The sequence below is a fragment of the Cetorhinus maximus genome, chromosome 5 (assembly GCF_964194155.1).
Source record: "Cetorhinus maximus chromosome 5, sCetMax3.hap1.1, whole genome shotgun sequence".
NCBI lineage: Eukaryota > Metazoa > Chordata > Chondrichthyes > Lamniformes > Cetorhinidae > Cetorhinus > Cetorhinus maximus.
Window position 1 is genome coordinate 9,099,462 of NC_135883.1, and position 16,166 is coordinate 9,115,627.

The 16,166-nt window shown below is 43.1% G+C and overlaps 1 protein-coding gene across 2 annotated transcripts in view; it reads left to right on the forward strand.

The window, feature by feature from the left end:
- The window catches only part of drc1 (dynein regulatory complex subunit 1 homolog (Chlamydomonas)), a 112,263-nt gene that overhangs the window by 92,546 nt on the left and 3,551 nt on the right, over positions 1–16,166 (forward strand). For both annotated transcript variants that reach the window (XM_078541510.1, XM_078541511.1), the window contains exons 15-16: positions 827–970; positions 7,129–7,231. In XM_078541510.1, the coding sequence (XP_078397636.1) occupies positions 827–970; positions 7,129–7,231 (247 nt within the window). The remainder of the gene's footprint in view (positions 1–826; positions 971–7,128; positions 7,232–16,166) is intronic.

The window sequence follows — 16,166 nt, forward strand, 5'->3', positions numbered from 1 at the left end:
ATGCATCGCAGTGCCGAAGCCCAGACTTCGGCTCATCAACACTGAGCCAACGTTCCTTGAGCTGCAGACACAGTAGGTGTGGTTTCTGTAGATCACAGAGGTGTCCCACCAGCACCCACATGGTACAGCTGCAACACATCATCTGCCCTGCCATCTTTATTTCACTCTCAGAAGCTTCATATGAATTGGTTTTAAGATCATGACTTTTTTTTTAGCCTTTTTACAAGCATTTCCGTTTGGCTTTTCTGTTTGAGCACTAGTCACAGTTTTTAATAGAGCCTTTGATCTGATGCCTCGCTTCCTTGTCATCATATACGTTTACTTTCTTCCAAATACTGATCTCACACAAGCATTTCACACAAGATATTCCTGTATTCCTGGCCACTAGCATTCAAAATAGCAAGTAGAAAATAAACAAAGTTTATTTCTCCCCTGAAATTGGTATAATCAACCAATAGCATTGAAAGTTAATGCAGTCGCTAGTTCTCTCATTTATAGCCATTCATAAATAACCATTTTTTCGGATTAATCTGCATTATTATTAAGGGAAAACTTCAGACTTGATTTTTTATTTTCGGTAGTATCATCATCTTTTTAATAAATACAAGTTAGTACATCAACGTAGTTTTAATTATGTTTACAATGCTTTTCCCAAGCACTTCAAAATGATCAGAGAAAAAAATCAAAATATTTTGCAAACAGCAGAAGATCTTGTCAGCTATTTCTTGTCAGTGATTTTACAATTTGATCATGACCAATGCTGAAAGACATGAATACAATATGGCATAATTTCCCAACAAGATTTTATTAGGTTTGTTTTCTTCAGGGAAAATTCACAGCCCAAAGCGGCTGCTGTGAAAGAGAGAGATAGCTCTGAGGATAGTGCTTACTGGAATGCCATGGCAAACATCATACCTGAACATAAATTGAAGACCTGGAGTTGCCTGGAAGATGCACTGGAAAAATATTAGTAAGTATATCGCACACAGAATGGTCGTGAAATGTTATATTTAACATACAGCATTATTTTTAAAATTTGGTTCTCAGAAACTAAACAGCAGCATACAATTGTTATCTTTTCTGCCACTGAGGCTCTCATTTTCAAAATTTGCATCTACTTTCCTCACTTTTGCAAAACTGATCCTGTGTTTTTTAAAAGTCTGAATGTTATAGAATAAATGTTGTCATTTTTTTAAACTCCATCTTTAAATGAACCCTAATGCAACACACAGCTCTGCAACCAAGGGTTGCACAAGAAGAATTACTACTAGCCCTGTCTGAGTAAAAGATACGCAGTAAGAGTGTTTCAGCTCTTTGTGGGGAAGCACTTGACTTTAGCTTTGGTGCTTTCCCATGACAGAACACTTGATATTGGGAACTTACAGGTATGACTCCTCATCCTTGAACCATCAGTGCGTTGTAATTTCCTAAATCTTAGTATTATTAAATTTTAAATGCAGTCTTTTAATCATATTTTATTATAGTGTCAAAATGCTAAACCATTATTAAAGAAAATCTAGGTCACAAATTATTTAATGCAGTTTTACATTATAGAACTACTTGGGTTAATAGTTCTACTTAGAATTCATGTCAGTACTGCATAGAAAATCTTAAGGTGATATTTTTGTTATTTAAAAATGCCTTATATATCATCTTCACTTACCTGCCCTTCCCAAAGAAACATTGAACAACCTACTTTGATAAATTTTCCATACTTGCTACCTCTCTTTCATAATATAACTTCACAGTGGAATTTCACTACTTTACATACTTGCATATTTCTACATCTGCATTTTCCTTCCCTGGTGCAAATTGTGCATGTCAGCATATCCTGCAATTGATTTAGATTTGGGATACATAGTTCATCTGGGGAGAAGGGAGGAAACAAGCTGGGGGCTTAAAAAATTAATTTTGCTCTGCATCCATGTTGCTGTTTATGTAAGTGACCTGGTGGGGCTTGAACTAACTGGCAAGGCATGGTAATAGTGTGAGAGCAGCGTAACAGAAATTAGGTTTTGGTTTAGCAGTTGTTTCTTTAATGCCAGTCACAATACATAAGCAGTTCAAATCCATCTGCAGGCTTGCGAACATGCGGAAAAGGAGCATAAGTAGGCCATTCAGCTCCTTGAGTCTGCTCTGCCATTCAACAAGATCATGGCTGATCTGCTTGTGTTTCAAATTCCGCATTTCCATCTACCCTCGATAACCTTTTATTCTCTTGCCTAACAAGAATTTATTTACCTCTGCCTTAAAACTATTCAATGACCCTGCTTCTGCTGCCTTCTGAGGCAGAGAGTTCCAAACTCGCACAACCCTCTGAAAGAAAAAAAAATCTCCTCACCTCTGCCCTAAAAGGACGACCCCTAATTTTAAAACTGTGACCCCAGTTCTGGACTCACCCACAGGAGGAAACATCTTTTCCATGTCCACCCTGTCAAGACTGTTCAGGCTCTTGTATACTTCAGTCAAGTAACCACTCACTCTTCTAAACTCCAGTGGAAACAAGCCCAGCCTGCCCAATCATTCCAGGCATTAATTTAGTAAACCGCCTCTAAACTGCCTCCAACGTATTTGCATCCTTCCTTAAAAAACTGCAAACAGTTTTCGAGTTGGGTCTCACGAATGCCCTGTATAACTGAAGCATTACATCCTTACTTTTATGTTCCATTCTTCTCGTAATCAAGGATAGCATTCCATTAGCCTTCTTAATTAATTGCTGTACCTGCATACTAACTTTTTGTGACTCATGCACGAAAACACCTAGATCCCTCTACGCCTCAGAATTCTGCAGTCGTTCTCCATTTAAGTAATGCACTGCTTTTTTTAATTCTTTCTGCCAAAGTGAACAACTTCATTATTTCCCACATTATACGCCATCTGCCAGATTTGCCCACTCACTCAACCTATCTATCTATAGCTGTCTGCAACCTTCTTATGCCCTCTTCACAGCATACTTTCCCACCTATCTCTGTGTCAGCTACAAATTTAGCTACTCACTCCCCTCATCTAAGTCATTGATATAAATTGTAAAAATTTGAGGCCCGGCACAGACCCATGCGGGACTCCGCTTGTCACATCCTGCCAATCAGAAAAAGACCCATTTATGCATACTCTCTGTTTTCTGCTGGCCAGACAATCTTCTACCCATGCTAATATGTTATCCCCTACACCATGAGCTATTATTTTCCACAATAGTCTTAGATGTAGCACCTTATCAAATGCCTTTTGGAAGACCAAGTGCAGTATTTCTACAGGCTCCCCTTTATCCACAGCACATTACTTTTTCAAAAAACTCCAATAAATTGATTAAGCATGACTCTTCCCAATTACCTTGAGTTTTTCAAAGTGCCCAGCTATAACCTCCTTAATGATCGATTCTAACACCTTCCCTATAGTGTACTGTTTTCTGCCTCCCTCTCTTCTTGAATTCAGAGGTTATATTTGCTACTTTCCAGTCTGATGGGACCTTTCCAGAATCAAGCGAATTTTGGAAAAGTAGCACCAATGCATCTACTACCTCAGCAGCCACCTCTTTTAAGTCCCGAGGATGAAGTTCACCAGGACCCGGAGACTTGTCAGCCCACTGCTCCATCAGTTTGCTCAGTACCGCCTCCCTAGTGATTGTAATTTCACCAAGTTCTTCTCTCCCTTCCACCTCCTGATTTACAGCTATTACTGGAATGGTTTTTGTATCCTCTATAATGAAGACAGAAGCAAAATATTTGTTTATTTCATCTACCATTTCCTTATTGTCTATTAACTCTCCACTGTCAGTCTCTAGAGGACCAACAACCACTTTACTTACCCTTTTCCTTTTTAAATATCTGTAGAAACTCTTGCTATCCATTTTTACGTTTCTAGCTAGCTTCTTCTCATATTCTAATTTCTTTTTCCTGATTAACCTTTTAGTCATTCTCTGCCTTTCTTTATATTCTGACCAATCATCTGACCTGCCAATTGTTGCACAGTTACATGCTTTTCCCTTAAATTTGATGCTTTCCTTAACTTCTTTATGGATGGTGGGTCCTCCCCATAGAATTTTTCTTTGTAGTAGGAATATACTTATTCTGAATATTCTGAAATATCTCCTTAAATGTCTGCCGTTGCTTCTCTATTGATCCACTCTCTAGTTTAATGTCCCAGTTCACCTCAGCCAGTTCAGCTTTCATGCTAACATATTTGCCCTTATTTAAGTTTAAAATACTGTCTTAGACCCATTCTTCTCCCTTTCAAGCTAGATGTAAAATTCAATCATATTGTGGTCGCTGCTACATAGGGGTGCCTTTACTCTGAGGTCATTAATTAACCCTGTCACATTACACAATACTAAGTCTACTATAACCTGCTCTCTGGTTAGCCCCAGAACGTGCTGCTCTCTGGTTGGTTCCAGAATGTGCTGCTCTAAGAAACTATCTCAAAAGAATTCTAGGAGCTCCTCATCCAGGCTAATACTGCCAATCTGATTTTTCCAGTTTATACGTAGATTAAAGTCACCCATTACTATTGCCATCCCTTTATCACAAGCACCCGATATTGCTTCTTGTATACTTTGACTTACATTGTAGTTACTGTTAGGGGGCCTGTAGACCACTCCCACTAGTGACTTTTTTCTCCCACTATTCTTCATCTCCACCCAAACCCAAATGCTTGTTTGATCCAATGTTAAAGCTTTATCAGTTACAGACTAGAAATAAAAATAACTCAAATGCTGTGTGATTGAGGGTTAGTTTCCATATGACAGACAGTTCCCTGTTATCTTTAAGTGATGGGATGCTTGAAATCGAGGAAGTCTAGATAATTCCTCTGGGACCCAAAAGGCTGATTACCTGCTGAATCGGAGGAGCCAATTTGAAACTTCTGAAAGAGAAAAATTCAATTTGCATTTATGATAAACAGTCTGGATTAATTAGGCTCCCAAAATGGTAAGAAATTCAAGGAAAAGGAGCACAATTATTCAATTAAAAGCAGACAGGTATGCAAAAATGACAGCCAGGAAAAGACCAACTGGTCATCCAGCCATTTACACAAAGGCTGAGCTTAGTTCTTAGGGTTCCATTCTTTTAATATTTCCCCCCCTCTGAGTAAGATGTCTAAGCTAAGTATGGAGCTATATTATAGGCATTAGCTATTTGGTTGTTCATCTTTTAAAACAATAAATTGATATGCTTCTCTAATGTTTCTGAAGATGAAACAAGAGTTCCAGGAGGCATAGGCTAAGTTCAACAGCTAAATGCAATTGCCAGATAGTTTGCTGCTCATTTCTTATACATGCTACCAAACGATTATTTAGATTTCAAGATAAGCATAAATATTCCTAGAGTTATGGCAAGCTGTGACGCACCTGAGAATGATCTAAGACATGAGAGCTTAAATAGAGTATGAAAGTAAGCAAAAACCCAAAAATGTAGCCAGCAATGTTGACAGTTCATGAAATTTCATTAGTGCTATAGGCCAAGATGTTTCCCTCGCTGGGGGGGCTCAGCGGGGGCGGGCGCGAGCAGTTGGGAAGCCGACTGCCATCCGCAATCGGGGTCGGACCGTGATTTCACGCTGGCAGGCCATTTAAGGCCCGCCCAGCGTGAAACGCGTACTTCAGCGCTCAGCGCTGCCTGTGTTGGAGAGGGGGGAGGCGTGCAAGAGCGCAAGTTCGCGTATGCATGCGGGTGCGTGCTGGAAAAGCCCCTTGAGGCACAAAGCTGCTTCAGGGAGATGAAGAGTTTGGAAAATTAAAAATAAAGATTTTTAAAATGTTAAAAAACATGTCCCATCATGTGGCTCTGGTCACGTGAGCAGGGACATATTAGAAATTAGGATGACATTTTAAAATTCGTTTTTTAATTCCGCCCATGGATGAGGTTTCACAAAAAATGCAAAGGCTGCTTGGCCTTTTCGCTTGCCCACCATCCGTAAGGTTGGACGGGCAGCAAAAAAAAAAATTCAAATACATTTTTAATGGCCTTAATAAGCCTTTAATTGTTGGTGGGCGCGCTGCTGCTGACCGAAATATTTTGTGAGTGCGTAATGACGCTGGGACGCTCACCCGATGTCATCGTGCATCACTATATGCTCGAGCAGGTCGGGCGTGCCCCTGCCTGCTCAGTGAAAAATCCTGCCCATAGTGTTGTTAACACTACTGTAACTTCATACTGAGACAGAGTTTGCAAGTATAAACAAATTATACCAGTATTCCTGAATTTAAAGATTTTTTTTCCTCGCGCTAAGAAAGAACTTGCCTATTGTGACATCTTAACACATCTTAAAGATTCCAAAACCTTTCACAGTTACTGAAATACTTTTGAAGGGTCACTGTTGTGTAGACAAATGCAGCGGTTGATTTATGCACATCAAATTTTCTGCAATTGATAAATGAAATAAATAACCAGTTATATTTTTTTGGTGGTATTGGCTAAGTTAGAGAAGTTGTCTTGGATACCACTTTGACGAGTGCAATGGAATCTTTTATATGCATTGAGTATGCAGAAAGCTCCTCAGTTTACTATATAATTCAAAAGATGGTGGTTCTGACAAAGTGACACTCACTGAAGTATCAGCCTATGTCCTGGACCAATGTTATGCGCTTATGCATATTATTCCTTTCCATTAAGCTTTATTTGTAGAGGATTATTAGGATAATATTTGGATATTTGAGTAAATGGTTATAATTTTTACCATTTGGACATAGTAACAACTTAACTGATGCTGTTGACTGACCTGTTTTGGATTTAAGTAATGCCTTTGTTTTAAAAATTCTCATCCTTTTTTTCAGTTCCCTCCATGGTATCGCAACCCCCTATGCCTGTAACCTCCTCCAGCCCACCAACCCTCAGAGATATCTGTGCTTTCCCCCAATGACCTCTTGGCCATTCCAGATTTTAATCTCTCCTCCATTGGCGGCTGTGCATTCAGCTGCTGAGGTACTGGGCTCTAGAATTCCTTCCCTGTCCCTCTCCAGCTATTGCCCTTTTCCCCATTAAGATGCTCCTTGACCAAGTTTTTGGACATCTTCCTTGACATATCTCATTATGTTGTTCAGTGTCAAATTTTGTTTGGTAATGATCTCGATAATCCTCACTGATATTAGCTCAAGATGGCTTTTGTGTTTAATAAAGTTCAACATCTCTTTTGCAGCAAAGTCTTGGTCAAAAGAACAAACTTAAATGCTGATAGGTGTAGCCTTGCTCAACAAAATTCAGAGTTCAGGTCATTACTTCAGCAGTATATGCATGCCAGGGTAAGTGATTTATAATGCACACATTTTCTTTTCTACCTTTTCCCTCTTCTTGAAGACAGTGAAATGACTCCTTTACTAAAGTTACAGTTCCATAGATAACACATGCCCTTCAATGTCTTTTCCAAGCCACCATTATTTATATGATCCTTCAGCAGGCTGTCTGACTATGGGGCATGAAACCAGTCTGTTGATCACACATGGACATATCCAACATTGCTTCCTGTAAAACAATCAGAAACTTTGCTCCACTTTCACCCAGTTTGAATTGTGACTCTTTTGTAAACTGAAAATATCCAGATGTTAATGTAATCGGTAACAAGTAATAGTTTAGAGATGTATTATATTTCTGCTTTTAGGGCAATAATATGTATCAAATGGACAGGTAAATGTTTCAGTGCCTGTTTGGCAGTTCTCACCTCTGTTTCATTAATTTTCTCTTGTATCCTGGTTCCAATCTCAGTATGTCTGTCGTGTTTGCTAAAGGTTTTATAATGTGTTTTTATCTTTTCAAACTCTTATTTTACGACACAAAGGAGAAATATTATAAAGGAAAAAGTCCCTTGGCTATATTCAAAGATATGCAAGTCCCAAGGTGGCTGAGAGTTTAAATTGTTTATATCTTAAACTGAAAAAGTCTGGGACAACAAAAGCTGTGCTTCAGTTTTAGAATCGCACAATGATTCAAATGATATTATTGCAAAGACCCCTTTTGATTTATTGTGGGAATTCATCAACACAGCACAGCTGTCTACCACCCACCACCACCTGCCCTCCTCAAGCTCTTCAGTCATGCTCTTGGTTTGCTGCTGATAATGTTAAGAGTTAGGAAAGCTGTAGTTTAGATGCAGATCAATAATAATGGGCAGAATTTTCAGTTTGACGTGCGGGGGCGAGCCCTGCACGTCCGTGGGTAAAATGACACGCGGTGACGTTGGGCGAGCGTCCCCACATCACCGTGCGCCATCGCGATATTTCACTGGGCAGGCGCACAATGAAGTTTGACGCGTGCCCTCCATTAATTAATGGGCTAGTTAAGGCCTTTTTGGAGACAGTGAACTATACCTGTCAGATGCTTGGGCCTAAGATCTCCCCTAACTGTGTGGGTAGACACCCCATGCCATTGGCTCTGAAGGTCACAGTTGCCCTCAATTTCTATGCCTCTGGCTCCTTTCAGGGCTCGGTGGGTGATCTTTGCGGTGTCTCCCAATCAGCTGTCCACACTTGTGTCAAGCAGGTCACAGACGCTCTGTTCAGGTGTGCATTGACCTTCATCCACTTCTGCTGGAACCAGGCAAGCCAGACACAGTGAGCCAGAGGCTTTGTGGCCATTGCTGGCTTCCCCCGCGTCCAGGGTGCAATCGACTGGACACGTGGCCATCAAGGCGCCAGCGGGTGAGCCCGGTGCCTTCGTCAACAGTAAGAGTTTCCACCCTATCAACATGCAGATGTTGTGTGACCACAGGAAGCTGATTCTACAAGTCTGCGCAAGATACCCAGGCAGCTCCCACAATGCCTAAATCCTTAGATACTCCCAGGTGCCGGGTCTCTTCAGTGCTCCGGCTTGGCTGGATGGATGGCTGCTGGGTGACAAGGGCTATCCCCTCAGAAGGTGGCTCATGATGCCTCTCTGCCATCCAAGAACAGAGGCTGAGCAGCGGTACAATAGGAGCCACGCCTCCACAAGGGCCGTGGTGGAGAGAACCATCGGTCTTCTCAAGATGCGCTTCTGATGCCTGGATCGTTCAGGGGGCGCACTCCAGTACCCCCCAGATTGTGTGTCAGTGATAGTGGTTGCATGCTGCGCTCTACACAATCTTGCGCTGGAAAGGGGGGAAGCAGTGGACGATGAAGACGTTGACGCAGTGTCTGAGACTGCACACAATGAGTCCAGCACTGATTCTGAGGATGAGCAAGCACAGGGGAATGATGAGGGCTACACCAAGGAGGCAGGGACAGCCGGGAGGCTTTAATCTGACGAACCTTCAGCTAGCTCAACACAAATGGATCAGCAGGACCAGCCTTGCCTGGCGCTTCCATACTCAGCACCTAAGTGCAAAATTTACCAGGTCATCAGCAGGAACTATGTACTGGTGCCTTGTACATAAATTTGAATGTCCAAACAAACACTATGACATTTTTCTTAAACATACACATGCAGAACAAACGAGCCACCATCAGCTATGGTCACACATCTGAATTTTGATGTTAACATCAGATGTTCTCCCAATTGCAAAACAATACTGTAAGCAAGCAAAAATCAATTCTAAGGACCTAATCTTGGGCCAACACAAAAGCACCAGTGAGAAATCCGTGGTGTGCCTAATGTGCTTTACGTTTCCATTTGCGGGTGCTACGTCTTGGTGCTCCATCGCTCGGAGTGGCATCTGAGCCAGCCTGCTGACCCTGCCATCCTGTTGGCCTCGATGACCTTGGCGGTCGTCCTCTGGCCCATGGAGCCTGTGCTGGGCCCGCCTGGGAGGGATCTGCCAGTTTCACAGCTGGCATCTCCCCAGTCATTGCAGTCTCACTGGATGATACAGTCACTGGGAGAGGGGTGGAGGAGCTGGTGCCCTCATCCGGAGCGCCGTGAGAGGAGCCCGCAGATACGACAGGTAGCTGCTGCGCCGACATGAGGTTGCTTCGGACCTCCCTGCTCCGCTTCAGACCTCGCTGCTCACCGTGGATGGATGGGCAATGAGCCCATGCTGTGGCCAATGCCGCTGTGAGGGCTTGCAGGTCCGAGCACAACCCCAGGAGGACCTGATTGTTCTCCTGGAAGCCCCTCTCTATGAGAGCCGCCACTCTCTCCATGGAGGAAGAATGGCGCTCAGCCATGAGGCTCATTGCATCAGTGATGCTCCGCGTGGACTCCTCCACCACGGACACCAAGAGAAGCACAGCCTCATGTATCACATCCAGATGCTCCCACACACCCAGTCACATTTCCTGCAGCTGCTGCATCGCAGATGACTCCAGAGGCACATCATCAGGCACCGATTGAGCATGTGCCTGGTCCCCTGCAGCCCTATGACTGCTGGCGCCATGGGCACTCTCTCTCTGCCAGCTCCTCCAGCGGCTGTGAAGTGCCCTCTCCACTGTGCCCCGGGACACTAGCCGATGTTGCAATGCCCACCGAGGTGCTAGTGTCTGCGCTGGTGCCTGCCTCACAGAAATGGTGTGACGCAGGTGACACTTGAGGGCCCTCAGATGTGAGAGGGGGCATCTGCAGCTCCTCCTGGCGGCCATGCTCTGATGATGCTGAAATGAACAACAAGGACAGTGGATCAGTTAGCGTGCAGACAGTGACACACTTCGTCCCTTTCCCCCTTGGCTCATTATGCGCTCAACCTTCCAGAACCAATGGACACGATCATTGGTGGGGTGGTAAATAGTGAGGAGGATAGCCTTACATTACAGGAGGATATAGATAGGCTGGTCAGATGGGCTGATGAATGCCAAATGGAATTTAATGTGGATAAGTGTGAGGTGATGCACTTGGGCAGGACAAACAAGGCACGGGAATACACGATGAATGGTAGGGCTGTGGGAAGTAACAAGGATCAGAGGTACCGTGGTGTGCATCCCTTAAGGTAGTGGGACAGGTACATAAGTTGTTTAAGAAGGCAAATGCCATATTTGCCTTTATTAGCTGAGGCATAGAACATAGGAGCAGGGAGGTAATGTTCCAACTGTAGAAAACGCTGCTTACGCCACAGCTATAGTTCTGTGTGCAGTTCTGGAATGCGCTTTATGGGAGGGATGTGATTGCAGTGGAGAGAGTGCAGAGGACGTTTACCAGGATGCTACCTGGCCTGGAGAGTTTGACTTATGAGGAGAAATTGCATAGACTGGGGTTATTTCCCCTGGAGCAGAGGAGATTGAGGGGGAACATGATTGAGGTGTATAAACTTATGAGGGGCATAGATAGGGTCGACAGAAAGGTACTTTTCCCCTTGGCGGGGGGATCAGTAACCAGGTGATATAGATTTAAGGTAAGGGGCATGAGGTTTACAGGGGATGTGATGAGCAACTTTTGCACACAGAGGGTGGTGGGAATCTGGAACGCACTGCCTGAAAGGGTGGTAGATGCAGAAACCCTCATAACATGTAATAAGTATTTGGATGTGCACTTGCGATGCCATGACATACAAGGCTATGGGCCTAGTGCTGGAAAATGGGATTAGAATACTTAGGTATGTGTTTGACCCACGCATCCTCGAATGGCTGAAGGGCCTTTTTCTGTGCTCCACACCTCTGACCGAAAATAAAAATGTTTGGACAGAATTTTCATCAGCCAGATGTTCAGGTGACTGATCCCAATGTGTGGGCATTTTTGTTTTGACATTTCAAAATCTATAGCTTTTGAATTCTTTAGCTCCCTAAGGCAGCTCTCTGCTTTCATTCCGTACTCCCCAGTGCCCGCGCTGACATCAGTGCTCGCCCTCCTCCTGCCCCCACCCCTGCCCGTTAATTGGCAGCCAGCGTGAAATGGTGGTTCGGGGCTGATCGCGGGCGGCGGCCTGTTTCGCGGCTGCTCCTGGACCCGCCGACAGCGCCCGCATGCTGAACTCAAAATCCTGCCCAACGTTATAAATTGGGGAAGTACAGCTTTTTAAATTGTATTCATCCACATTACATTGTGATTCGTTTATTTCCACTCAGCGCTTATAAATATTTGGAAAATGACACATCATACTTCTTTCTACACAATATATGTTTCAGCATGCTTATTACTTGACTGACTCATTCAGCTTCGAGTGTCTGAAGTGGTGGATTAGAAAAGACAGTTTGGCCCATCAGCTTTTTCCTACAGACCATCGAAAATCCTCTCTATTCCGGACTCAAGTTTATTTAGTCACCCAATGGCATGTTCCATAAATGATAATCAATCAAAACTTTTAGAATATCTCTCCATCTCCCATATCCACAATTAACCCCTGGCTCGGTACGTCCTGCAGTTGAAATTTTCTCGGTTTAGGCAGTAGTTTAGTATCTTTGTCCAGATTTGTTTTAACTTTCAGAGAAATACCTAGAAGTTATCTCCCAAGCATTTGGGTTCAAATTATTTTGGGTGGACTATCTCACCCTGCAACTTTAGCGATATCCATTCTTTAAAAGGAAACAGTCGATGTGTCCCAGTAAGATTGGGTCAAGCCACAATATCATTAGCCAAAAAGGTAAGATCCCTCTGTGTTACGTTTGAGACACTTGAAGCATCCAATATGGTGGTCTATCTAAAATAGGAATCCTTTTGTCATGCATGAACAATGGTTTGTGACAGTCTGTGGTGTTTACTAGCATTACTGGATGTTTTCCATGACTGCTGTGCATTGCATGGAATTTAGTTTTGGTTGGCCTCATTTCACCACTTTGATTTTTTTTTAGTTATTTGTGCTTAAAGCTACTATGAGTGGATTAGGTTGTCCATTTAATAGTTAATGCTGTTGCTCTTATAAGGAAGGCATTTATCACCTCTTGATTAGGGTGAGCTTTGCCCAACCCCAGAAACAACTGACTACAAATAGAACCTCGTGCTTTCACCCTGATCAACTGGCATTATTTTTGGCCAGAGGTATTCTGGATACCGCTGAGCTTCCATTGGAAAGAAAGCCTATAGCAGTCCACTTCTCACACAAAAGAGTTCTGGGAAATGTGATAGAGTGGGTATGTGGCACAGAATTTCATATAGAGCCATGAGCAGCAACAACATTGTGAATAGGTGCAACACCAAGAACTGAGCAACTGTTAAAGGGGCAGTCAAAACCTGGGACCTTATTGTGGGTAAACAGTGAAATATTGGACAGAATCTTGACAAGACAAAGTTTGCATGACAGATGGGGTGATTTCTGGGTGCGGAACCTATGCCATCCCACATATCCTCCATGGTCCCTCATACCCTTATTGCCAACCTATGCCCCCCCACCCATGCCCATGGCCCCTCATACCCTCAGTGCCAACCCATAGCCCCCACTCATCCCCTTTATAGCCCATATGCCAACTTAGTGCCAACATAGTGCCAAACGGAGTGCAGATTGCAAGCAGAGTGAGCTGATATGAGCTTAGTGCGTGGGGAGTTTTAATTATCAATATCTTTTGAAAAATCTGGTCTGCAGTTAGCATTTAACTGGTATTTACTTGAAGTAAGTTGATAAACTAAAATAAAGTTTCTTCCAGCCTTAAGGGATAAACAAGCTACTGGAGAGCAGCTGACTAGTTATTTGGCTAACTAGTCCAATTTAGTTGTAGTCCCGGTAGAGAGGAGAGGAGTTGCTCTTATTTTTCTACTCTTCTTATTTTGGTGCAGTGGAAGGAGCTGGTTGATGAATAACTTATAAGCCAATTAGGAATTTAAAAATGTACAACTCTTAGCTGAAGGTGGTACTAGCATTTAATAAGTACAGTAAATTGTAACGTACATATGAGTTATTCTAAGTTAATTAAGGAAGTGATTACATTAAATTAACTAAATAACATAAATAACAATGGCAGAACAGGTGTTGTGTTGCAGCTGTGGTATGTGGGATCTCCTGGATGCCAACACAATACAGGATAAACACATCTAAAGAAAGTGTAAGCAGCTAGAGGAATTCCAGATTAGAATTATTGATCTGGAAGCTAAACTGCAGACATTGCACCACATCAGGGAGGAGGAGAAATACCTGGACACTTTGTACCAGAAGATGGTCACATCTCTTAGAATAGGGTCACCTGTTTTGGCCAGTGGTGGGAGACAGGAGGGTGTGACTGTGAGTAAGGCAGGTAAAGGGATCGAGCAGACAGTAATGGAGGAACCTCAGACTTTGCAATTGTCAAACAGGTTTGAGGTGCTTGCAACCTGTGTGGACCAAAGTGAGGTTTGCAGGGTGGATAAATAGACAGACCATGGTGCCATAGTACAGAAAGGCAGTACAGGAAAGCGGGGGGAGCAAAAAGGAATGTAGTGCTAGTAGGGGACAGTATTCTCAGGGATGGGGGGGGGGGGAGTGGGGGTGGTGGGGGGGGGGGGGGGGGGGTGCGGGGGGGGGGGTGGTGGATATAGACACTGTTCTCTGTAGCCAAGAGCAAGAATCCAGAAGGCTGTGTTGTCTGCCCAGTGCCAGGGTTCGGGATATCTGCTCAGGGCTGGAGAAGAACTTGAAGTGGGAGGGGGAGGATCCAGTCATCCTGGTCCATGCAAGTACCAATGACATAGGTAGAACTAGGCAAGAGGTTCTGAATGTAGAGTATGAGGAGCTAAGCACTAAATTAAAAAGCAGAACCTCAAAGTTAATAATCTCTATTATTAGCTGAGCCATGGGCAAATTGGTATAGGGTAAATATCATTAGAGAGATGAATGTGTAGTTCAGACTGCTGTGGGAGAAGTGGGTCCTGGTTTGTGGGGCATTGGCATCAGTACTGGGGAAAGTAGGGGCTGTACCGTTGGGACAGGATCTACACCTGAACCGTGCTGGGATCAGTGTTCTAGTAAGCCACATAACTAGGGAAGTAGAGTGGGTTTTAACCTAAATAGTGGGGGGGGGAAGGGGAAGGGATCAAATTTGGGAAGATGTGGTAAATTAAAGAGTAGAGACAAGGCAAGAGACAAAGGTGTTAATATGGGAAATGATAAACAGACCATGCCAGGAAGGGAAAGAGAGTGCAAAGCTAAGAGTACATCAGCAGGTAAGGCTAGAAATTACAGAAAAACAAAAGGACAAAACTAAGGGCTCTGTATCTGATTGCACATAGCATTCGTAACAAAACAGATGAACTGAGGGCACAAATAAAAATAAATAAGTACAATCTGAAAGCCATCACAGAGACATGGCTGCAGGATGACATGGATTGAGACCTGAATATTGAAGGGTTCATGATATTTAGGAAGGACAGGAAGCTAGGAAAAGGTGGAGGGGTGGCTCTGTTAATTAATGATGGTATTAACACAGTAGGGAGGGATGACCTAAGCTCAGGAAACCAAAATGGAGAAGTGGTTTGGGTAGGGATGAGAAATGATAAAGGCAAGAAGTCACTTGTGGGAGTGGTGTACAGACCCCTAACAGTAACCACATGGTAGGATGGAGTATAAAGGAAGAAATAATGGGAGCTTGTCAGAAAGGTACGGTGATAATCATGGGGGCTTTTAACCTACATATAGACGGGAAAAACCAGGTGGACAAAGGTAGCTTAGATGAGGAGTTCAAAGATAGTTTCTTAGAACAGCACATTCTGCCGCCAATCAGACAGCTGGCTATAATAGACCAGGTATTGCACAGTGAGATAGGATTAATTAATCACCTCATCGTGAGGGTGTCCTAGGTTGCAGTGATCATACTATGAATTTTACATTCAGTTTGAGGGAGAGAAAAGTGGGTCCAAGACTAGTATTTAGAATATAAAAAACAGCAAAGAATGACAGAACGATTAATAAGGAGGTAAAAATGAGAGAAAGCTAGCTAGCAAAATAAAGACAGATAGTAAGAGTTTCTACAAATATTTGAAGAAGAGAAGAGTTAATTAAGTGAGCATTAATCCTATCGAAAGTGAATCTGGGGAACTAATAATGGAAAGTAAGGAGATGGCAGATGAATTGAACAAGTATTTTTGCATCAGCCTTCACTATAGAGGATACACGAAACATCTCAGAAAAAGCTGTAAATCAGGAAATGGGAGGGAGGGAGGAACTGAAGAACATTACAATCAAGAGGGAAGTGGTACTGAGCAAATTGTTGGAGCTGTGGGCTGACAAGTCCCTGGATCCTGATGGACTTCATCCTAGGGTCTTAAAAGAAGTGGCTAATGAGATAGTTAATACGTTGGTTTTAATTTTCCAAAATTCCCTAGATTCGGGGAAGGTTCCATTAGTTTGGAAAGTGGAGAATGTGAGCCCTTTATTCAAAATGGGAGGGAGACAGGAAGCAGGAAACTATAGATCAGTTAGTTAACATCTGTCATAGA